General features: G+C 42.5%; 1 protein-coding gene across 9 annotated transcripts in view; it reads right to left on the bottom strand.

Annotated features, from left to right (window-relative positions):
* Positions 1-24,868, bottom strand: part of NBR1 (NBR1 autophagy cargo receptor) — a 137,151-nt gene that overhangs the window by 18,815 nt on the left and 93,468 nt on the right. For 8 of the 9 annotated variants that reach the window (XM_068264432.1, XM_068264429.1, XM_068264427.1 and 5 more), the window contains 8 exons: positions 23,997-24,211; positions 23,765-23,914; positions 23,496-23,684; positions 15,236-15,395; positions 12,390-12,677; positions 8,303-8,434; positions 6,110-6,185; positions 5,679-5,771 (listed from right to left, as the gene is read on the bottom strand). In XM_068264432.1, coding sequence (XP_068120533.1) covers positions 5,679-5,771; positions 6,110-6,185; positions 8,303-8,434; positions 12,390-12,677; positions 15,236-15,395; positions 23,496-23,684; positions 23,765-23,914; positions 23,997-24,211 — 1,303 coding nt within the window. The remainder of the gene's footprint in view (positions 1-5,678; positions 5,772-6,109; positions 6,186-8,302; positions 8,435-12,389; positions 12,678-15,235; positions 15,396-23,495; positions 23,685-23,764; positions 23,915-23,996; positions 24,212-24,868) is intronic. The other variant, XM_068264434.1, reaches the window with a different exon arrangement.

Genomic DNA, 24,868 nt, shown 5'->3' with positions numbered 1-24,868 from the left:
GATGTTAGTTTCTGAGAATTCTGAAGCCAGTGAAAATAATGCCCGGTCTCTCGAAATGCTCTGAGAGGAGAATTCTGCATAGCTTAACAGCGCAGGCTCAGCATCCCAGGGAGGACAGGGCAACAGAAAAGCTTCATCAGAGGAGAATCACAGTGCAGTAGTGCAAAGCATAAAGTTCAAATACATTCATATTATCATATTTATCAATGTAGCATAGACTAATGGCCATATATACAAAATAATATATAATATATATATATATATATATATATATATATATATATATATATATATATATATATATATATATATACACATACAGGATCTTCTCAAAAAATTAGCATATTGTGATAAAGTTCATTATTTTCTGTCATGTACTGATAAACATTAGACTTTCATATATTTTAGATTCAAATACACACAACTGAAGTAGTTCTAGCCTTTTATTGTTTTAATATTGATGATTTTGGCATACAGCTCATGAAAACCCAAAATTTCTATCTCAAAAAATTAGCATATTTCATCCGACCAATAAAAGAAAAGTGTTTTTTAAGCAATAAAAATTCAACCTTCAAATAATTATGTTCAGTTATGCACTCAATACTTGGTCGGGAATCCTTTTGCAGAAATGACTGCTTCAATGCGGCGTGGCATGGAGGCAATCAGCCCGTGGCACTGCTCAGGTGTTATGGAGGCCCAGGATGCTTCGATAGCGGCCTTAAGCTCATCCAGAGTGTTGGGTCTTGCATCTCTCAACTTTCTCTTCATAATATCCCACAGATTCTCTATGGGGTTCAGGTCAGGAGAGTTGGCAGGCCAATTGAGCACAGTAATACCATGGTCAGTAAACCATTTACCAGTGGTTTTGGCACTGTGAGCAGGTGCCAGGTCGTGCTGAAAAATGAAATCTTCATCTCCATAAAGCTTTTCAGCAGATGGAAGCATGAACCCACTTTTGAACCAGAAACAGCGGCAGAAGCGCCTGACCTGGGCTACAGAGAAGCATCACTAAACTGTTGCTTAGTGGTCCAAAGTACTTTTTTCGGATGAAAGCAATTTTTGCATGTCATTCGGAAATCAAGGTGCCAGAGTCTGGAGGAAGACTGGGGAGAGGGAAATGCCAAAATGCCTGAAGTCCACTGTCAAGTACCCACAGTCATTGATGGTCTGAGGTGCCATGCCAGCTGCTGGTGTTGGTCCACTGTGTTTTATCAAGGGCGGGGTCAATGCAGCTAGCTATCAGGAGATTTTGGAGCACTTCATGCTTCCATCTGCTGAAAAGCTTTATGGAGATGAAGATTTCATTTTTCAGCACAACCTGGCACCTGCTCACAGTGCCAAAACCACTGGTAAATGGTTTACTGACCATGGTATTACTGTGCTCAATTGGCCTGCCAACTCTCCTGACCTGAACCCCATAGAGAATCTGTGGGATATTATGAAGAGAAAGTTGAGAGATGCAAGACCCAACACTCTGGATGAGCTTAAGGCCACTATCGAAGCATCCTGGCCCTCCATAACACCTGAGCAGTGCCACAGGCTGATTGCCTCCATGCCACGCCGCATTGAAGCAGTCATTTCTGCAAAAGGATTCCCGACCAAGTATTGAGTGCATAACTGAACATAATTATTTGAAGGTTGACTTTTTTGTTTTAAAAACACTTTTCTTTTATTGGTCGGATGAAATATGCTAATTTTTTGAGATAGAAATTTTGGGTTTTCATGAGCTGTATGCCAAAATCATCAATATTAAAACAATAAAAGGCTTGAACTACTTCAGTTGTGTGTATTTGAATCTAAAATATATGAAAGTCTAATGTTTATCAGTACATTACAGAAAATAATGAACTTTATCACAATATGCTAATTTTTTGAGAAGATCCTGTATATATATATATATATATATATATATATATATATATATGTATATATATACACACTGGCTTGTATATATGGCCGTAAGGCTATGCTACATTGATAAAAATGATAATATGAATGTATTGTAACTGTATGCTTTGCACTACTGTGCTGTGATTGTCCTCTGATGAAGCTTCCAGTAGTTATGGGAGTGAAAAATGTCAGGCTAGGTGGAGGGTGGTGTTGTGTATGAATATGCATTCATTTTTATGTGATTTACAGGGGTAGACATCCTGCTAATACTGAGGCTATATCAATCCTAATAGGGTGTTCTGACATATTTTTACCTCCTATGTCACGTGTAAAGTAAACCACTTAGGCAATACCTGGAGTTTTAAAATGTTTATTAAAAGTTAAGTTTATATAGTTTTATAGCTCTCTACAAGCATAAATAGTGTTTTGTTTACGCAGGACGCTGGGGGTTATGGAGGTTATGCGGACCTGTCGGACGCCTTCTCTGCTCCTTTATTTGGACACGGAGAAGGCGTTCGACAGGGTAGACTGGATATACATGAGGATAGTGATGCAGAGATTTGGGCTACCAGCTGGTTTTACGAATATAGTCATAAGCATGTACACGGGACCAACAGCGGTTGTGAGTAATATGGGACTCTCCTCACAACAATTTCCAATACTCAACAGTACAAGACAGGGGTGCCCTCTCTCCCCCCCTACTATTTGCTTTTTGCATCGAACCTCTTGCCATCCTAGTAAGAAATAGCCCCGACATCTCAGGGATAGATATTGGCGGTTCCACATACAACATAGCCCTTTTTTTTCGCCGACGATACCATTTACTCACTTTCCAATCCGCAAGTCTCACTCCCCAACCTTTTTAAACTTTTGGACGGCTTCAGTAAAATCTCAGGCTTTAAAATAAACAAAACTAAATCGGAGGCCATGGCAATAGGGCTATCTGAGACCCAGAAGCAAGCACTCTCCTCCTCCTTCAGATTCAAATTTAGAGATAAGGCCCTCAAGTACCTGGGAATCCTCTTACCTCCTGAAATTGAGTGCCTATATAGTGCAAACTATCTCCCTATGCTAAACTCTCTCCATGGCCTACTGAATGAATGGTCACAATATAGTATATCTCTCATGGGGCGAATCGCTGCTGTGAAAATGACTCTCTTACCCAAGCTTCTTTGCTTATTCAGGGCCCTACCCATAGGTGTAGTCATACGAGATATTCGGAAGCTCCAGTCGCATATCACCAGATTCATTTGGGGAAACCGCCCACCAAGGATTAAATACCAATACTTGGCTAGACATAACCTCCAGGGGGGGGTTTGGAGCCCCCAAACTGCTTCACTAATTTAGAGCCTCCAGACTAGCTCAGACCATCCAATGGGCAACTCCTGCGGAAAAAACTAGATGGGTTGATCTTGAGGCATCTCTAATCCAACCTTTTCCTATCCTTAATCTTATTTGGACCGATAAACCGAACATTCCCTCACCAAACCAATCACTCATTATTCGAACCACCCTGATCTCATGAAAAAACATAGCCAAATCGCTAGGCCTTACCAACCATAACTCGCAATTAGCCTCAATATTCGGCAATAAGGATTTCTCCCCAGGCCTAGATCCCCAAGCTTGGTCACAATGAATAGAAAGGGGTATTACATGTATTAGAGATATGTCAGAGGGTCAAATACTATCCTGGGGCGACCTTTCCAGTAAATACTCCTTACCCCCAGAGATATTTCGCTACCTTCAGCTAAGGGGGTACACAATGACCCTCGTAAGGAAGGGTATGAGAACTGATCTCAATGAGATTGAAAAAGAGTTCCTCAACAGGTTGATTAAGAGAGGCCTTATCTCTGAAATGTACTCAGTAATTTGGTATCAAACCCTGGACGACATTACCTTAGCAATGAGTAAATGGCAGGATAGACTACGACGGTCTGTAGATGACAAGTCATGGCTATCTATCTATAGTAGTATGGCCAAATCCTCCATAAACATTCTTAAAGAGCGCTCATATAAGATCTTATACGACCTGTACTGAACTCCATCTAAGCTATTTCAATGGGGTTTGATTCCCTCAGACTTATGTTATAGGGGATGTGGCCAAAGTGCGGATCAACTGCACTGGTGGTGGGGTTGCCCAATAGTCCGCTCATTCTGGCTTATGGGGGTTGACCCGTGGGTTGCCCTTTTTCATAAGCATATGCCTAAGCATCCAAAAAATACCAACGCATTTATAGCTCAGGTTTGCAATGCGGCCCTGTCCCTGCTGGCGAAAACATGGAAAAATCTCCCACCCTCTAAAGAAACCCTAATTCTTAAAATAAAAGAAATCTACTCGATGGAGTATATCACTTCATCTTTAACTAACAAACCAGACCACTTCCTTGGGACATGGAGCCGTTTGTCTGATTGGACCTCCTCCCATTAAAGACCACATGGGGGGCCCTTCATCTAGCAACTATGCTTGGGTTAATGTAACAGTTCTCTGGGTCTATGCCCGTTTTCCCTGCCATTACGGTACCTCGAGTAGACTCCATGCTTTATATTCATGATTTCATTCGGACACTGACTTTCATGTAGTTATTTTTTTTTTTTCCTTTTTAGTTGAGCTGTTTTGTGAGCATGTCATAACCCAGATCTTTCTCCCAGCAGTCAAGACTTAATTATGCAAGTTACATATAACAGACTACATACATTTGTACTGGACTTTAAATTAGATACGTTACCTTGCATATGTGTCTTTTATTGCTGTAAACTATATGGCTGCTGTATATTGTAAACTGATTGTACATGCAAATATTTTATTTGTTAATAAAATTCAAAGTTGTAAAAAAAAAATAGTGTTTTGTTATGTTTTCAGCATAGTGTTTAGGATTCCAAACTGCAATAGCATGATGCAATGTCATAAATAAGTCAAAATAACTAGAATAAAAATAAGAGACTCTTTTCTTTGCTACTCATGTTCTATTTATTATCCACGGGTAGGTAGGGTAGATCTGAGAGCACCCTGGAGTGAAAACAAAAAAACACAAAGACACCGGGAGCCCCAATAGTGTAGTATGTCAAACAATTGAAGCAGATGGTGGAGAAGAATGGGTACTCACAAAGGGAGGTTGCAGACGGGCAACCAACCACTGTAGGCAGGTGGAGATACAAAAACCCGACTCCACTCTGGTGTCCAGTCAAACTGGATGTTGTCGCTCTCTTGTTGCAAAATAGCTCTACATGGTTGTAGGGGTAGAAGCCATAACCAAAAAGACTACCCCTCCCGAAGGAGGGTGTGTGACATAAAGCGGGATAAGAGGTGCCCAGATGGTGATAAAACTGCATTAAAAACAGAAGGTATGAGGTGGCTTATCTCAATGACGATAAGGTCAGATAATGACAAAGAACTTTAATATGCACTTGGCCAAGTGCATATTAAAGTTCTTTGTCATTATCTGAACTTGTCGTCATTGAGGTAAGCCGCCTCATACCTTCTATTTTAACTGTTTTTAACTCAGTTTTATCATCATCTGGGCCCCCTTTGTATTTATTATCCATACTACAAATACAATTCATTATCTCATAAGTTTAGTTTCACTTAAGGCTCACTTTAAGAAAGTGAAATTTTGTTTGATGCTACTTTAGTAAATTTTGATTTGCCAAGAACCCTGATCACAATCTGAGCAGATAAGGACAAGAAGGCTGAATTCCAGCAGATCATCTTGTGACTGATAACTGGCCCCTGTACTTCCATCTTCAATCTGACAATGCAACTGCACTCCATATTGTGATGAGAGACTCACCAGCACCATCACTCTCCTCATTGATTCGTCCCAAACCTGGCCTCTCGATGAGTGGTCCATCGTGTGGCAGAGGAGACATGCAGGGTGTCATATCTAAAGAGGAACAGACATATTACAACACACTCCACTATATAAAGCACATGCAGGGTGTCATATCTACAGAGGGACATACATATTACAACACACTCCACTATATAAAGCACATGCAGGGCGTCATATCTACAGAGGGACATACATATTACAACACACTCCACTATATAAAGCACATGCAGGGCGTCATATCTACAGAGGAACATACATATTACAACACACTCCACTATATAATGCACATGCAGGGCGTCATATCTACAGAGGAACATACATATTACAACACACTCCACTATATAAAGCACACAGTATAATAAAATAATGGCATGTACTTATAGACTTACCCACAGGTGTATTGTGGGGAACACGTTCCAGTTCTTGAACAATATTTATATCCAGCAATTCAAAGGACAGCAAGTCCTAAATAAATAAGAAAATGTTATAATGCTTCAGCTCCAAGCAACCGTAAAAAAAACTGGACTGCAATCCAGAGTGCATCAACTCTGTAATATGACCATTTTACAATCACCTAAAGTCGTATAAATCTCTGACATAATATTCAATAAAAATGTGGTTTCCTACTTTTTATTACCCAGTTACCGTATTTTCTTTTGTGCTCAAGTAGTATTGTCTGTTTACAAATTACGGTACAAGTTCCCAAAGTACAGTTTATCTGCTCTGAAAGCTGCAATTGCATTTTACTCATAGATTTTAATATATAAATACAGAAGCTATCTAGTGATAATTTCTCATATGGTTCTGCTTGTCAGCTCAGTACAGTTCTGTTTCAGCAATGCTATCACCTCTGCAGATGTGGATCACAAGCTGAAAGAGCTTTCCACAGCAGAACAAAGTGCTGTGTTTAACTGTTTGAATGCTGTTCTGCTACATTTTTTTTTTTTATTTATTTATTTATTTATTTTTTTTTATAGTAGGCTTAGGGCTGTAAATAATCTTTTAGAACAAAGAAGAAATTCTGAGTTTCAGACCACTATAATATGAAATTCCCAAGGATTTTCCAACATGCAACACAACCAGGTGATCCAGTGTCAGTAACAATTCTGCAGTGTTATCAGAGAGACGACAGCGCTGGAGACAATCTACGGCAGGGCTAAAGGTGTCACAAGCTGTTGACAGTCAGAGCCAAAAAGCAAGTGGACGGTGTCCTGTAAATCAGTTTAAAGTATACCTGAGCTGAAGCAAAGCCACCTAGGTTAAGCACAGGGGTTTGTTCATGCTGGATCCACATACCTCTGTGCATTGTCCAATCTTGTCTTCGTTCACCCAGGTCCCGTAATCACTCATTGAAAAATATGATATAAAGCAAGTATGCCAAACCGGTCCTACGAGAGCCAAGATCCTCACACATTTTGGATACAGTGCAAATGAATTGATGGGTCTGAATCAGGAAAGGTGTGGTCCATCAGGTAGAACACCTTCCTCTCCTTCTCAGTCCATCCTAAACACCGGCATGGATCTGGCCCTCCAGGCCTGGAGTTCGACACATGTGATATAAAGGAACCCTGAGCTCAAGATACCATGCAAGGGAGTACTGCACATGCAGTTCTCCAAGACTGAACCGCGCATACGCAGGACTCTCACACTGGCTGACATGATGATGTGTAGCGTGCACAGCAGGGGCATGCGCAGGCGACTTTAGGCCAAAGTCACAGATTAACAGAGCCTAAAGGCAGCTCCAGGTAAGTCCAAATAGCATTTTTAGCCTGAGCTCAGGGTCCATTTAAAGCTCAAAGTGAACCTTAAGTGAAAATAAACTGAAGAGATAAACAATTATATCTATCCTCCTACTCCTAGAAATGACTTTTAGATATTCCACAGTCTGTCCTGTGTCTCAGAGTACTACAATATATGAACTATTGACCTTTTTTATCTGTCCCCTACTCTCAGAAGCCCAGTTCTCTGCCAGGAATGAGGAGAGGAACGTACAATACACAGAGATATGTGGGTCCGGCATAAACACCCGTCTCTGCTTACATTAGGTATCTTTGCCTCAGGTCAGAGATGCTTTGAATTTATATTTAACATTTGCATCCAAACATGTTAAATGAACAGCTAATAATGTATGCGATAAGCCTCGTACACACGTCTGACTTAAGTTGCCTGAGGGGGACAATAATGACCGCTTCAGACGAGTGACCAGCAAACGATCTGCTGGACGGAGCTACTCAACCCCAGTGAAGCTGATCCCCCGCCGCTCCCCATGTTTGTGCCGCTACCACGTGTGACGTTTCTCATGTGCTGCTTGTTGTCCCCACAACAGATCTCTCTCCAATCAGAGAGAGATAGGTCTCTTGGTCGATTGGCCAGCAAAAATCGCTAGATTTATGGCTGCCTTTAAGATCATTATTTTGTCTTTCATTGCAATGCCCTGAATTCATGTTAAAGTCTGTTGAGTTAATGAGATAACAGATGGTAAGATGGCATCGTCTCTCTCGGTTACTACATACAGGGGATAAGGAGCTGTATAATATGAATTAGTTGAGAAAACTACTAAAAGGTATTTATGCCACACTTACCTGAGCTGTGAGGAGATCCACAGAGGGGATGTACATCTCTCGGTCGCTGTGTATGCTCCTCTGGTGACTGGATGCTGTGGCAAGGGACTCCTTATCCGAGCATCCAGTGAGCTGGGGGACACTGCCATCCTCCTATACATTATAAAAGGAAATGCACATTTACATATTTAAGTCACTGAATGGAACTGTGAAAAAAGTGTATGAAGCTTCATAATTTTCTTTATTTCCATATGAATGACTTCTATATGTAAATTTTTACAATACCTATTAATATGGTGCAAATCGGTTCTATCAGTTGCTTATTTCATGGCTGAACTGCTACAGTACCCTCTACACAGGCCCTCCATATAAGGACCTGCAATGCCTACAGAAAGCAGTGAATGCTGCTGCCAGGCTATTAAAACCCACTACTGTAGAACACCAATTCTTCACTTGCTTCACGGGTTGCCCTTAAACTAAAGAATCTTTTTGAAGACTACACAATTTATGCCCTTATTATCTGAAAAAATAGTTGCAACACACCTCCCACAACTTCAACAGGATTTAATAATCTGGTCAACTCCAGAGTCCACCTCACACAACCTTGGAGCCAGAGCCTCCTGTCATGCTTCTCCTACCCTACGGAACATTTTAACACAATCAATAAGGACAACTCTGTCCCTGAAGATGTTCAAATATAGACTCGCCTAGTCCGGCATTTATAGACATGAAGCTCTTCCCTTTGTAGCAAATTCCATCCTACCGTTTATTACTAAACTGAAGTGTGCTATTCACCTTGTGAGAGAACCAGTTGACAAATCTTACAGTGGTTATAGTGGCTTAGCTAGAGGTCTTATGGCCCTGTTGGCATTTACCAGTTTACAAACGTGGAAACCTGAGCACCCCTGAATTTTGGGCGTGCATAAAAAAAAAAGACGCTGGGAAACTTAGGCACCCAATATCGACAAGTAAAATATCAGTACATTTATCGATATTCTACATTTTAAAATGACCAATTATGATAATTCTGCAAGCCTTCAGAAAGCACTTGACTGCCTCCAGGAGCTATCATCGGCGCCCTTGTGTTTTTAACCACCACAGGGGGACACGGAGGCATGGCGGTAAGTGACCCTAGAAGCAGAATGTTGCTTCCAAGGTCGGCTGAAACAATGGGAAAAATCTGGATGCCTGACCTTAACCAAACTCCCCCCACGGCTAACCTTAAAAACTCCCACCCATGCCTAGCTTCTTCCCCACGCCTAACCTTAAAGAAAAACCATAACCAAGAACTGAACTTCATCCCAATCAGTAGATAATACCCCCTTTCCCATGAGAAGTCTATTCCTTTATCTCAAACGAATACGGTAATCAGGGGGCTCTGTATGGCTGAAATTGTGCTGAAACGACTCCCACAGTGTGATGTCAGGACCATGGTTCTGACATCACACTGTGGGAGCCTTGTTGCATTGTGGGAAATAACAGCTATTTACAGAGGTTTCCAACTATCATAAAAGCAAGCAGCATCTCCTTCCACTGACATCACCTGCCAGCAGCAAAAAATATCACCATGTGATAAATGTGAGAATGTAAATCAGGAAGTGGAAAGATTTTACAAAGGGCAAACACTGACTAAATCATTTATACATAATTATTGTAAAAATTAAGCACTTTTTTTAATTACATTATTTTCACTGGAGTTCCTCTTTAATCCCAACGCCTAACCTTAAAACACTCCCCACAGACGCCCAACCTGAACAGGGTATTTTTACCTATTTTTTTAGAACTTTTTTTATTTGCAAAGTGCTGAAAAAGTATTTTAAATGAAAATGAATAATAATCTCCTAGGTGAAAACTCAGGAATTGCAAGATGTCTTGAGTTGAGGGGTGGTAAAGGGGGCCACTTCGTGTGACGGAAAATATAACAGCAATTAAACTACATATAAAATCCAGTGTAAAGGAGTTTATGTTCCCAGGAGGGATGCCTCTACAGATGTAAGAGTGGAACTCAATCATATCAATGTACAATGCTTAAAGAGGAGCTGTCAGCCATACTTTCAGGGAAAAAAAAACAAATATATAAGTAGATAAATACTTGCTCTACTTACATAACATATGTATTGCACTGTCCAAGGTTTGATTTTAGTGTTTTTCTACAGTAAAAAAAAAAGAAAATCCTTCTTAGCATTTCCCATTTTAACTGTAGCTATTTTGAAGCCAATCCTGATGTCATTCCCTCCCGTACTCTCCTCTGCCTGATTTGCCCACCCATCACTATAGAAAGTGCATTGTCTGAGCTTGAGAAATACTGGCCAATCAGAGAAGAACAGAGGTGTGGGAGGGGAAAACAGGAGGGTAAGAGGCTTCAGCCAATCAGGCTGCATTCGTTAAGTCTTAGGGGGAAGTATGGAAGCAAAAAAGGACAACGCAGCATGCCCTGCAACTTCCTTTTTGTGTACCAAATTTTGTGTGTTCCAAATAAGAGTCAGGTAAACTGGGAAATGATAATTTATCAACAAAAAAAGTAATATTGATTTTAACTTTTGGATAGCCTGGTTAGCATCCTTATTACTGGTTTACCAAATAAAATAAATAATTGATTTTATGCCCAACAGTTACTCTTTGAGTTAACCCTGTGTGCAGAGAGCTCAGAGACAGGCAAAGCTTTCAATGACAGAGAGTACAGGAAATGTATCTTATGTGCAACATAAACATTTGTAATACTGTAGTGTGTGACACCTGATACCTGTTTTCAAATAATCTGCTTCAATATTATACTGTTCTTAGCATGTTAGACTGCAGAGATTCATACCTCTGCAAATGAGACATTCCAAACGTAGCTAAAATCTACACACAATGAATTAAAGCTTTTGCCTCTGATATTTAACATGAAAAGCAAGAAAATGTTTACACAGCTACTTAGAGATTATTTGTATATTGTCAGTTTAGAACACTTCGGCATTGATAGTGATTTTTTATTTTATGCCCGATAGTTACACTTTAACTGCTTGCCGACCGCGTAACGCCGACAGGCGTGGCCACGGCGGCAGCCTCAGGACCAGCTAACGCCGATTGGCGTAAAGTCCTGGGGCAGCAGTTTGCAGGAGATGCGCATCTCCTGCTTGGTGGGTGGAGCGGAGCTCCGCCTTCAGTCTCCCAGCGGCGAGACGGAAGACTGTTACACGGTGAAACCGCCGTGTATTTACATGTACATCGCTGCGATCTACTGGGGACAGCCGTGTGACATGGATGTCCTCCTGGGGGACAAGAGAGCGATCGGCTGTCATAGGCAGAAGCCTATGACAGCCGATCGCCGTGATTGGCCGGCTGGGGGGAGGGAGGGGATTTGGGAAAAAAGAGAAAAAGAAAATAGCAAGAAATATAAAAAAACAAACAAATAAATATTTATACAAATAAATAAATAAACACCGGGGGGGGGGGGGGGGGGGGGGGGGACAATCCTCACCGACAGAGAGCTCTGTTGGTGGGGAGAAAAGGGGGGGGGGAAATCACTTGTGTGCAGAGTTGTGCGGCCCTGCAGCTTGGCCTTAAAGCTGCAGTGGCCAATTAAGCAGGAAATAGCTTGGTCACTAGGGGGGTTTAACACCATGGTCCTCAAGAGGTTAAAGCGGACCTGAACTAAGAACTTCCTATTTGCTCTAAAAGATAAGCTACAGCATAATAACTTTTAAAGAAAAACATTTCTTTGTTACAGCTGACACAAATCCTGCAATACATATGCAGTGTATCTACTTCCTGCTTTCATGGAAGCAGACATATTGTTCACACTCTGTGCTTTCTAATTAGCCTCTCTGCCGTGGCAGTCAACTGACACAGCTGAGGGATCAAATTGCAGCTTGTGATTAGTCACAGATGAGGTGAAATTAGACAGGCTAAACTCTCTAAATACATACAGGGTGCATTTCTCTATGTTTTCCTTCTGTCCTGTGCAAGAGTTCAGTTCCACTTTAATATGACCAGATCATATATTTTTAAAGTCAATCAAACAGAAAACCAGAGATTTGTAAAGACTTCTACACAATCATAAATAAGCATAAGCATCCCATGCAGATAATGACTGGACACCTCCCAACTTATTGGCCATGCTCACCTCCTCCTGGTCCTTCTGGCCCCTGATTTTAATGGAAGACATCTCCTTCTCAAGATCATTAAGGTTGTCATTGCAAGGAAGGGAGTCCACTATGATGCTGCACCAGATTCTAGGGCCAAACTGCTCTCCCTTATGTGCGAGTCTCCAGTGTGAAGTGTAAGTGCCTTCCAGTGCTGGGGCTATGAATTCTACTGACAGGACACCCACTTGACCAGGAAGCAAGGAAGGAACCGGGGCATCTTTTCGGGATGATGATGCCAGTGTCAGATTCCCCCACATGAATTTTAACTGGAAAAGGAAAAAAGAATGAAAATGATTGTATTCAACATAAAATCCATTTCATGATGAACTCATGGAGGACATCATATTATGTTGCATATGCTCTGCACACAGACTTCACACTAAGGAGCAAATGACCTCCCTACAACATGTGATGGTTGAACAAAACCACTGTGGACAAGACTGACCATGAAAATACAGGGATAGACCTGAGACATTTTTATGGTGTGCTTGTGTTGATCTGAATGACATTATTTCACATGAAAAATGTAGACTCTTAAAGAGGAACTTCAGCCTAAACAAACCTACTGTCATTAAGTTACATTAGTTATGTGATTTAAAATATAGGTAATATAATCTCTTACCTGCCCTGTTTTAAAAGAATGTTTGTGATTTCATGGGGCAGCCATCTTTTTAGTTGAGAGGAGGTGACAGGGAGCATGAGACACAGTTCCAACTGTCCTGTGTCTTGATCATCCCTCCCAGTTGCTAGGCAACGAGAACAACATCATCAGAAATCCTATCATGATTTGCAGAGCATCAGGGGAAAAATGCCCGGGCAGTTTTATTCTGTACAGCTAAAAATGAGGCTTGGGTAAAAAAAACAAAATTCTGATGCTGTGAAACTGTTAAAGAAACACCAAGTCTTTTCAGTGCTGCTGAGTAGATTTTTAGTCTAGAGGTTCACTTTAAGGTGCGTGGACACCTTTGATGGATTTTTCCCATTGGGTATCGGGACTTGTTCCCCTTAAGTGACATCGATGGACCAAGCTGCAAAGACGGGAGTCAGCTGTGTAGCTGACAATGCATACTGTTGCTATGTAGAGGGGCTGAGGGATGATGAAGCAATGTGTGTCATGCAGCGGGCAGGGAAGTGGCGTGCACAAAGGAATCGCCCGTCACATGGGGTAAGCTGATCTGCCAGGCCGATCGTTTGCGCGTCGTGGATTGGGGATTGGGCGCCTCTGTACAAACGCCTGATTATCAGCTGAGGGAGTCGTTATTGGCCGCCTCAGCCGACTTTAGTAGAGTGTATGTATGAGACTTTAATAATAATGTTAACAGACCAACTGTAAGAATATCAAATTTGAAACCTCATGCATACCATCACTCCCGTTTGTTAAAAGCAAATATAGTGTTTATCTCAAAGGCTGTGACAAGTCTCATGCATATACAGCCAAGTCCCCGCTATCTGGAATTCAGGCAGCCGGAAGTCTCAACTAACCGACATGCCTGAGGGGATAACAAGGACAGTGCTTTGGGGGGTTTTCAGGGTGGAAAATACTTACCAAGCCTCCTAGCGCTGTCTTCTACCATTCCTGCAGCTCCCTTCAGCTATCCTGCTTCCATGCACGGCTCCCGGCGTGACCTGATACGGATCAGGTGTCATGCCGGCAGCCATACACGGAGGGCGTTGGAAAGCCGCTACGAGCTACATGAAGGGTAGATGATCGTGTCTAGATGCTCAGTAAGTATTTTCAGCTGTACGGCTGTCATGACTAGGCTTGTTCAATTCACATAAGGCTCATACACATGCTCAACAAAAGTCTTTTAAATGCACAATTATCAAACAACTTTTGTTGTTGAAACAACACAAAAAAGTTGCTTGCTATTGTTCAAACAACTGATAAGACGAAGCTCAAGTCAATCCAAAGGTTCGATCACACGTTAGACTTTTACAAGCTACCAGTCATCAGACCCGCCTGCGGGGCGGTCGTTCTAGCGACAGTTTGCCGGTGTGTACAGTCTGTCGTCAGGCTGATAAGGCTGGTTTTGACCGATCCGCTCAGCCATACTTAAGGTTGTAAATATGGCCACCTGCATATCCCTCTCAGTTCAGGTGTCCTTTAAAATGAGAATAGGCTGAGAATGATGAAAGTTTTATGTTTTGCTGAAAGTGGATGAGTCTTTTATGTGCATTCCCCTATGACACATTAGCTACTCTGTAAACAGTTAGAGAAACAGGTATATGACACAGCAAGTCCGGGAACAAGGAAGTGTTGCAAGAGATTACACAAATATTTCAGCTAGCAATACAAGGTGAAATAGTTTACAGCAATAATCACTGTTCCATTGCATACAGGTTCAAAGTGCAACCTTAAATCTTCTATCAAGCAATATAAGCATGGTATAGCTACCACTGCAACAACCCATCAGCTTCATATTCTGTTTCTGTGCTTTAAGGACCATTAGGGACAGAAGAATCGAGGACACAGATGGACACAAAGGGGCACAGAGGAGGACACAAGAAGGACACAAAGGGGCACAGAGGAGGACACAAGGGGAACAACAGAGGACACAGAAGGACACAAAGGGGCACAGAGGAGGACACAATGGGAAGAAAAGAGGACACAGAAGGACACAGAGGAGGACAAAAAGGGAACAACAGAGGACACAGAAGAAGACAAAGAGGCACAGAAGAGGACACAAGGAGAACAATAGAGGACACAAAGGGGCACCAAGGAGGACACAAGGGAAACAATAGAGGATACAGAAGGCACAAAGAGGCATGTAGGAGAACACAAAGGGGGCACAGGAGGATACATGGGGACAGAGGCGGATTTTACCTTTGTGTCCATGTTCCACTTCACATTCCCTGTGTTCCTCATTCTCCAGTGCTTGATGAACTTTGTTCCAGGGTGTAAGTGAGTCCCATCAGGCAAGTTCTCATCCACAAAGACAGCGCTAAGTGTGGGTATAAACTGGGTACAAGGCTCCTTGGGAATTCTAGAAAAGTAAAATAAATGTCAAATTAAACCTACTTTGTACCTCAAGACATAATTGGAAAGTAAATCAATATTAACAGCAAGAAAATAGCAATGGAAACATTCAAACATTAAATCGTAAGTTTGGGTACAATGAAAAAACTCAAGTAATTAGCCTCTCTGTCCCTATCTAATTTCATTGCAGTATGAAACGTAAATTCCTCTGTGTGCCTTATTTGAAGCTCAGGTATAGCAATCATGTAACAGCAGTACACAGGGTCGGGACCAGCTTGCGCAGGGCAACAATGCTAAAATTTGCTCCTCCGACAAATAGACATACAATAAGTACAGATGAAAGAAAGTACACAAGAAAGGAGTACACATCAAAGATTGAGAACAGGACAGGTAGGAAAAGGGAGGCTGCGTGAGGGAGTGTTGGGAGAGGAAGAAAGGATAAAAATATATGTCATAATAGGTTTGATAAAGGGAAAAAAAAAATCTTAGGTCATGCTCACAGTGGCTGGTGCAGTCCCTGTGACAGCAGAAACGCAACAGAACAGATCAGGACAGCGATGCTGCACACTGGGTAGGGTAAAGTGAAGTACAAAGTCAATGAAAAGTATGCTTCACTTTTAATATTAACGGTAGTGGGAACACACTGCATGATGATGCTGCAACCCGGTATACTGCAGCGCTCCCGCCACAAAGGTGGTGCGGTGCAGTGTGGTAAGCCAGGTTACAAAGTAGCTGTTACAAGCTGTAAATATATTCTTAAACCCTTTCAATGTTTTTTAAATGTAAATAATCACCAATGATCAAATGTTGTCTTTTGTTACTGCAGTTACCATGGTGACCACAAAAACCACAGTAACTGGACTCCAGTCACTGCCTGTGAGCTGAGGTAGTACGCTGCAATGTAGGCCTGGAGACAGATGCATGTATGGGATTGTGCAGGCGCATTCAGGTGCACGAGTAAATGAACATGTTCCAAGCAAGGGGGGGGGGGGACCATTCATTAACTGTGCAACAGTAAGGTGTCAGAAAAAAGGCACCTAGACTATTAACTTAGGGCCAGTTCACATGGTGCACGTGTGCAGTAAAGCCTTTCGGCCTCTTTCAGAGGAATGCTGCTTCCAGGGCCGGATGAAACGACAAAAATAAATTTGGATCAGAAGCCAGTGATCGCACAAACAACGGTAAACAGCACCAAACTACCATACAGGCGCTGCCTAGCTGCCCAGGAGGAGTCCTGCGCATGTGCAGTACAAGATTATCTCATACTGCATATGGGGCACCACGGTGGCATAGTGGTTAGTGCTCTCGCCTTGCAGCGCTGGGTCCCCGGTTAGAATCCCAGCCAGGTCTACATCTGCAAGGAGTTTGTATGTTCTCCCCATGTCAGCGTGGGTTTCCCCCGGGCACTCCGGTTTCCTCCCACATCTCAAAAACATACAGATAAGTTAATTGGCTCCCCCCTAAAAATTGGCCCTAGACTACGATACATACACTACACAATACATACATAGACATATTACTATGGCAGGAATTAGATTGTGAGCTCTTCTGAGGGACAGTTAGTGACTAGACTATATGTATATACTTTGTACAGCGCTGCGGAAGATGTCAGCGCTATATAAATAGTAAATAAATAATAATAATGCACATGCGCAGGATGCCCCCAGCGGCGGGAGTGTGATCAAGTATGCGGGCAGCTAGGGCCACGCAGGCGCAGTGGCCGGCGACTGGCTCTGTCACCGAAATCGAAACTTAGTAACTGTGGGGAACCGGAGGATCGTTCCATGATGGCGCGGACACAGGGCGGCTCCAGGGGGCTGGTAGAAGCCCTAGGTAAGTGAAACTCTTTTTTTTTTTTAATTTTAACTTTAGGTTCCCTTTAAAGGTTATTATGCTGCTGTTTATCTTTTAAAGCAGAGAGGAAGTTCTGAGTTCAGGTTCACTTTAAGCATTGTGTTATGCACTGACCGAATGCCAAGTGTGTCACGTGATATATCCGCTCTAGAGGAGCCACTTGCTCTGTGATAGATAACAGCATAAGTAACATCACACATTACATCATTTCCTCAATGTTGCATTAGCAACATGGATGCTTCCAGCCCTATTCTGCAGCAGTCCGGCCTGCCACTGCTGACCTATTATTCAGGTTTGTCACAGCACTACAGAACACAGACGGCGAGCAGAAAAACAGTGATTGGAACGTTAAGAATTTATTTTTCAGCATATGGTTTATCTGATCTCATGCAGCAAGGTAGAGCAGAGTCCAGTACAACAGTACACACAGCAGAGGCTTTGTAAGTGCATCCTGGCAATCAATACTCCCTGTTGCATCAGAATTTTTTTTTAAAAAATACACAATTTCTTGCATGGAAATACAATTCTAGTATAAACTGAAGGAGTCCATCAGAGAGGTAAAGGGATACTTAAGCATGCAACAAAAAAACTGTTTTATTCACCTGAGGCTTCTACCAGCCCCCTGCAGCCGTCCTGTGCCCTCGCAGTCACTCCGTGATCCTCCTGCCCCCGCCTCCAGCTAGTTTCGTTTCACCGACAGGCCTGACCACACGTAACCCTCTTCGCATTCCCCTCCGCAGCAGCATCCTGTGTAGGGCGCTATTGCGGACGGGAACAAGTAGAAGGAGATGCGTGGCCAGGCCTGCGCAGGCGCAGTAAGCCTGTCGACCAAAAACGGGCGGGGAACAGGAGGATCCGTGAGTGACTGCGAAGTTTATGAACACTTCCTGTACTGGAAACAATAGTAGACTCATATCTGTGCTACTTATGTTCTATTTCTTAGCTGTTCTACACATACAAATCATTATCTCAGAAGTTTATGTTCACTTCAGATTCCCTTAAAAGTGGACCTGAACTGTTGCACATGACATGGAAAACTAAGCAAAATGCACTGTGTTTTTAAAGAGTAGATTCTATCTAATGCCCCCTCATCTGTAACTAATGACAAATGTAATTTAATCTCTCAGCTGTGTCAGCACAAAATTTAGCAGTCTTGGCAGATCCAGCTAATATGTATACACCATAAAAAATTTTGCCCGATTCAATTCAACATGTCCGATCGGGATTCGATTCGCCATTGCAAAATAATGGCAAATTGAATCGAATCAAATCCCAATTGGACATGTCAGATTGAATCGAATCAAATCAATGAATCGAATTGAATAAAAAATTGTATGGTATAGATGGGGCTTAGGAGAGTCACTATCGCATTTCACTAATAGTGTCATGTGGAGATTTTAGATAATCACAATAGAACACTGCACTGGCTTAATACAATTCCAGGGTGAATAATAGCTCGCAGAGCTTCCAATATACCACTAAATTTACATTAAAAAAAAGCACTCAGCGTCAAAAGTCCAGGGATAAGAGTAGATATTAGTCCTTAAAAGCCCACTCTATATGATTAGACAGTACCATGCCAAACGTAGGCTACTTCTCGAGTGAACACCACCACTTCACCCCTAGAAGGGGACACTCACCCTTATAAAATGATTCTCAGTGAGATAGGGCTGCAGCGTCATTAAAGGCCACCCTCTGTCTGTCATCATCCCCCAGAAGTGTAAGAATCACATGATTCCCCTGATGAGTTATATGCTGACAAAACTAGTAGGGTGGGACTTTATGCGGAAACAGGCTGGCCTGGTGGTGTGGACTCTGCAACCCATGGTCTAGCAGTGCAGTCCTGAGTGGGCCAAGCGACCAACGCTGAAGGGCCCTGCAAACTCTATGCTTGAAGTCAAAGGTCTTAACATGTGAGTGGCCACGTTTCACTTTTAATACATTTTTATACGGTTTTACACTATGGAGGGATGCGTTTTTTATCTTTGAGGTGTTGTGTGTGGAACAAGCTTAGTGGATTCTTACTCTTCTGGAGGGTCATTTCGTAAGGGTGAGTGTGTCCTTTTTCTACTGGTGAGGTGGTGGGGTTCACGCAAGAGAAGTAACCTATGTTTGTCACGGTGCTGTATAACCGTATGAAGTGGACCTTTACGGAGTTTTGTAATATCTACTCATATCCCTGGACTGTTCACACTGAGCACTTTTCCTGAGTGTTTTTAAAGGATATTTTAGATAGCATAACTAATTTACAGGGTAGGTTTGTGTTAGTGAAAATACTTTACATGCCCAATATTAACAAGGTCAGATCCCGTCAGATCATTTTACTTAAATTAGAATTATTTTGTGAAGGACATGTGATTAGGGGGAGGGATAACAACCTCACTCTCAATCCGTCTGTGGACACTTCCAAAGGTTCTTCCAGCATCTCTTTCCCTAAGCTAAAGCGTCTTAAAGAGAATCTGTACTCTAATATTCTTACAATAAAAAGCATACCATTCTATTCCTTATGTTCTCCTGTGCCCCTCTGTGCTGTTTCTGTCACTCCCTGCTGCAATCCTGGCTTGTAATTAACAGTTTTAGGCAGTGTTTACAAACAAAAGCCTGGCTTCTAACCAGAGTATCATATAGGGTGAGAACAGCTTACTGTGCAATTCATGCAGAGCTTGAAGGGTGTGTGTAAAGCTTCTGCCAATGACAAGCAGTGCTGCACATTCCACACATTCCAGCCTCTTGCCGACAGACACGGCAGAGGAAAGAAGATAAGATTTATTACAGAGACAGTGCAACTAGAAAAGGTTGCAGTAAGACAGACCACATCAGAACAGGCATAGGAACTTATAGAATAGAAAAAATAAGGCACAAAATTTTGTTACAGAGTCTCTTTAAGAGATTACTGTTTGATTTACAGTTGATGGATGCGTGGCAAGCACTTTATCCAGGGTTGAGGGACTTCACTTTTATTCTAACCCCCATAAATGTTACAGTAGAATTTACTTGTTCTTGATATCTCATGCCCTCTTGTCTTGGGACATTAGAGCTTCGATTGGTAGTCCGCTCTGGTCTGAACAGGCTCCCGTTTTTATGAGATTCAAAATTCCCGGACTACACTCCCAGCAGTTTCAATGCAAGTAAAAAAAAAAAAAAACATCCTGTTAAGCCCCGCATTGCAAGAATATCTGGCACCTAACGCTCACTCTTCAGATATATCAGAGGTTACAAAGTAGCATGTGAATAAGTGTGTGATGAGGGGTGTTTTCATTTAGCAGGGTGCTCAGAGAAAAAGGGAGAAGGCTGCTTAGCTAGTGGGCATGCCCGCTGATATCCATAGGCTAGAACACGCTTAGACTCACTGTCTGCGCACATTTTGGCAGAATTACAAGAAGTCAGAGAGAAACTTAAGCAAGTCCTGGAAATCTCCAGCTTAAGAGGGATATGTAAGCTGACATATTTTTTTTTAAATTTTAAACAATTCCAGTTGCCTGGCTGTTGTGCTGATCCTCTGCCACTAATAATTCTTTTAGCCATAGCCCCTGAACAAGCATGCAGCAGATCAGGTGTGTCTGACATTATCAGATCTGACAAGATTAGCTGCATGCTTGTTTCTAGTGTTGTTCAGACACTACTGCAGCCAAATAGATCAGGAGGATGCTAGGCAACTGGTATTGTTTAACAGGGAATAAATATGGCAGCCTCCATATACCTCTCACTTCAGTTGTCCTTTAATAAGATATAAAAAACATTTATATGTGTATGCCAATAAATGCAGTAGGCTTTTACCTCAGTCTCAGACATTAACGTGCCTCTTCCTTCATTTCGTCGATTGAGACTAAGTACCAGGTAAGTAAACTAATCTGAGGAATACAATAAATTACACTGAGCTTTACAATCCGAGTGTTTATGAGCCTACGGATGGGCAGATTAATGATTTTCTTTCACGGAATCGGCTTCCGTCTTTAACGCAGGAGCAGCTTAAGTCACTGAACAAGCCTATCTCAGCAGATGAGTTTCTACATATGGTTAAGGAACTTAAGAGGGGTAAGGCGACAGAGCCTGATTGCTTCTCTATAAAGTATTTTCAAATGTTTAAAAACAACCTTGGGTACTATTCCGTTAGCCGGGCAAAACCACCAGGTGGCGTTAATTACTATTCCCCCTCCAGGCCGCCATGGATAGTAGGGAAAGATGTAACTCTGGTGGAGTTTTATCGCCACCTAGTGGATGCGCCCGCCTAACGGAAAAGAACCCAACCTTGCCCTTCTTTTCGTTTGTGCCTTCAATAGTCAAACACCAAATTACCAGTGGAAGCTAAATTGGCCCATGATTTTGCAGCCCGGCAAATACCCTTTCCTTTGCTCCAACTATAGGCTAATTTCCTTGATAAAACATCAACCTAAAAATCTACTCTAAGATACTCGCCAACCGACTATCCTATATAATAAAACCCTACCTGTCCCTGCGTCATCCTCCTGTCCCTGTGTCCCGTGTGTTTTGGCTACTGCGCATGTGTAGCCGCTGGGACAGGAGGAGGACGGGGACAAAGGGGGATGGGGGTGGACGGGTGCAAGCACATGTGGGGGTGAGATAGACCTAGAGCCTGTTTTTAAACGGGCTTAGGTCTACTAGTTGCTAATAATTCCTAGGGTTGTCCATCCTGATCAGGGCAAGTTTGTCCCAGGTAGAGAACATCTGGTCAATACTATTCAAACTCCCCTTTTATCACATTTATTTCAAACTATGCAGACTCTGGCCTTGCTGCTTTCTGTGGACGCAGGAAAAGGTCTTTGAGTGGCTGTCGTGACGTTTCCTGCAAGGCTCTCCGAATCAGCTCGGTCTACTCCCCAGATCTAAATTTTTTGATAAGGTCTTTGACTTCTGTGAGGGTCCTACTGCACGAATAAAAATGAATGGTCACTTATTGGAGCAAATTACAATATGCAATGGTACACGGCAAATGTTGCCCGCTATCTCCGTTATTATATATTTAATTTATGGAACATTTGGCAATAGCATTGAGGATGAAGGTTTATAATGAAAGCGTTGTTGTGATCTGTGATTTACAGTAGAGCGAGTACTTCTGCTTTTGCAACAGCTGGATTTGTGTACAGTTTCAACTACAATACGGAGATGCTATGGAACGTTATATTTGTCTTTTGTGGCTGTAAAGCTTGACTCCTTACATGTTGCTCTACTGTATATTCAGCTACTGTTTTGTTTTCACTAAAATCTTTTGAAATGAAAAAAGAAAACAGTGAATACTGAATACCTACACAGATCTAGGAAAACATGTCTGCCTGGAATGGGGCATAAGTAACTGCAACTACTATATGTCCTTGCGCGGCAATAAACACATTCCTGTTCCTGCATAGTAAGCTAATGTAAGGGTGCCAGAAATGTTCCTTAGCCTCATCCATCTTGGACAGGGGAGTATTGCCACTTTGGATGGCATCAGACTTTTGGCACAAATTTGCAGTTGGACAACAAGCTCTTCCTGAACGCTGCAAAGACTGTTGAGTTGATTGTGGACTTCAGAAAGCGCCCCCCCTCAAACCAGTCTGCACCAAAGGCACTTAAGTTACCAAGTGTTCGGTTCTTGGGTACAACCATCACCAACGACTTGAGATGTGGTGACAACACCTCCAAATGCCAAAAGAAAGCTCAGCAAAGGTTGTTCTTCCTGAGACAACTGAGGAAGTTCAGTATGCCGCAGGAGCTGATGACAAGCTTCTACACTGCTACCACTGAGTCTATCCTTTGCTCCTCTATCATCGTAAGGTATGCAGGTACTTCCACAAGCGACAACTACAGATTACAAAGAGAAATCAACGGTGTGGAAAGAATCATTGCTACACCCCTGCAGCCACTGGACCTCCTCCACCCATCCAGGCTGATAACCCGGGCAAACAGGATCACTCACGACCCCTCCACTCCGGCAGATGCTTCTTCAACTGCCTGCCTACAGTCCGCCGCTACAGAACCATTCCCACCAAAACCTCCAGGCACAGGAACTCCTTTATCCCCAAGCAGTGCTCCTTCTGAACTCGAGCCCCTTACACAGCAAAACCTCCGAGCATTACTACTACCTAGGCCTAATATCTGTATGTTTTTTTTTTTATTTTATGTCTGCTTTTCACTGTATATAAATTTGCATGCCCAATGCCGGTGTGTACCACAAAACTATGCGGCAACTGTTGCACCTGGCGAAACACACCTGGCGAAACAAATCTGATTCTGAACATAAAAACGTGGCACTTACAAAAGAGGACTGCTTGGCGAGCTCTCTGCTGGGGGGTTTGGAGACTCTAGGGAATGGCAACGATGGAACCTACGATGGAGCTTCAGTTGCTTTTCCAATTCCTTCATTTCTGCTTTGCGCTGTCGTTTTTCTGCACGCAATCTTTGCTTCTCTGCTTTCAGGAATGTTTTGTGCATTTTCTTTTGCAACCTATGACACAGAAAATGAGTGAATGGTGATAGTACTATGGGATAAAACCATGCACTAAAATACATGCCAGCTAGAAATACCTAATGTGATCCACAGAGAAAGAAACAGGTTGATGGCGTTCTTCTTGACTGGGTTCCACTGGTTTCTTCATTTTCAAAAACAAGTGGTTAGAGTCATGGTCATCCCCTCCTGCCTCACATGCTTCACAGATGCTGTATGAAGGGCAGGTGCTGTCAGGGAAAAGAAAGCAACTTGAGTCTCCTATTTGAATCAGGCCGCGGTGGGGAAAGAGGGGAGGGAGACTGTTCTCACCTGCACTGGTACCTGATGCCCAGGATCCTGGTTTTGCAGCTGCTGCAGGCTAGGAGCCAATCATAGAGGGAGCCAGCAGAACTGGTTTGCTCCTGTTCTTGAAGAGGAGCTGAAGAGGAACTGCTGTCAGACATATAATCATTGCTCTGTCCGGAGTGCCTGTCTATCATCTGGGTCACCTTATCTACAGTTTCTTGTATGATCTGTTCCTTGAACTGGGCACAAAAAACATTGCAAAAAGGTTAATGGATTCAAAGAAATGATATATTCAATTGAGTACTGTTGTGGAAAATTATAAAATATATTTGTACAGATAGTTATGGTAAGAAGTACATTTTCCCCCAATAATACAATGCACTATAAATCACCTTTCTTCTATGTTGCTGTAAGTAACCATAGGTAATACAGATCTGACATGTTTTTGATTAGTCTTTCTCCTCATGGGGGGATTCTCAAGATTTCCTTTATTCTTTACAAAAGCATTTTCTGGAAAGGATGTAGAACAAAAATGCCAGCCTCTCTACTCGCTTGCATACTATCTTGGCAGTTGGACCAGGCATTTGCCATTCAGTAAATGCTTTTGAAAATAAGGACAGAAGGAAAACAGAGAAAAATGCACCCTGTATGTATTAACGTGTATCAAAGGCGGTGCGGCAGGGGGGCAGATGGGACTCAGAGGCATGTTCCCTGCCTCATGGCATGCCCCTGTGTCCCCCCCCCCCCTCACCGCGCCATAGCACCTGAAATTAGCGACAAATAATTGTCAGCTTTCCCCAGCTGCCATTGGACAGCTGTCTATCCCTAACCACGCCCCCTGCAGCTCCCCCACCTCACTGCAAGCTGATAGAGAATCTTTCATGCCATTGTCATGA

This window comes from Hyperolius riggenbachi, chromosome 12, assembly GCF_040937935.1.
Source record: "Hyperolius riggenbachi isolate aHypRig1 chromosome 12, aHypRig1.pri, whole genome shotgun sequence".
In the NCBI taxonomy this organism is placed as follows: domain Eukaryota; kingdom Metazoa; phylum Chordata; class Amphibia; order Anura; family Hyperoliidae; genus Hyperolius; species Hyperolius riggenbachi.
This window is presented reverse-complemented; position numbering and strand designations above follow the sequence as displayed.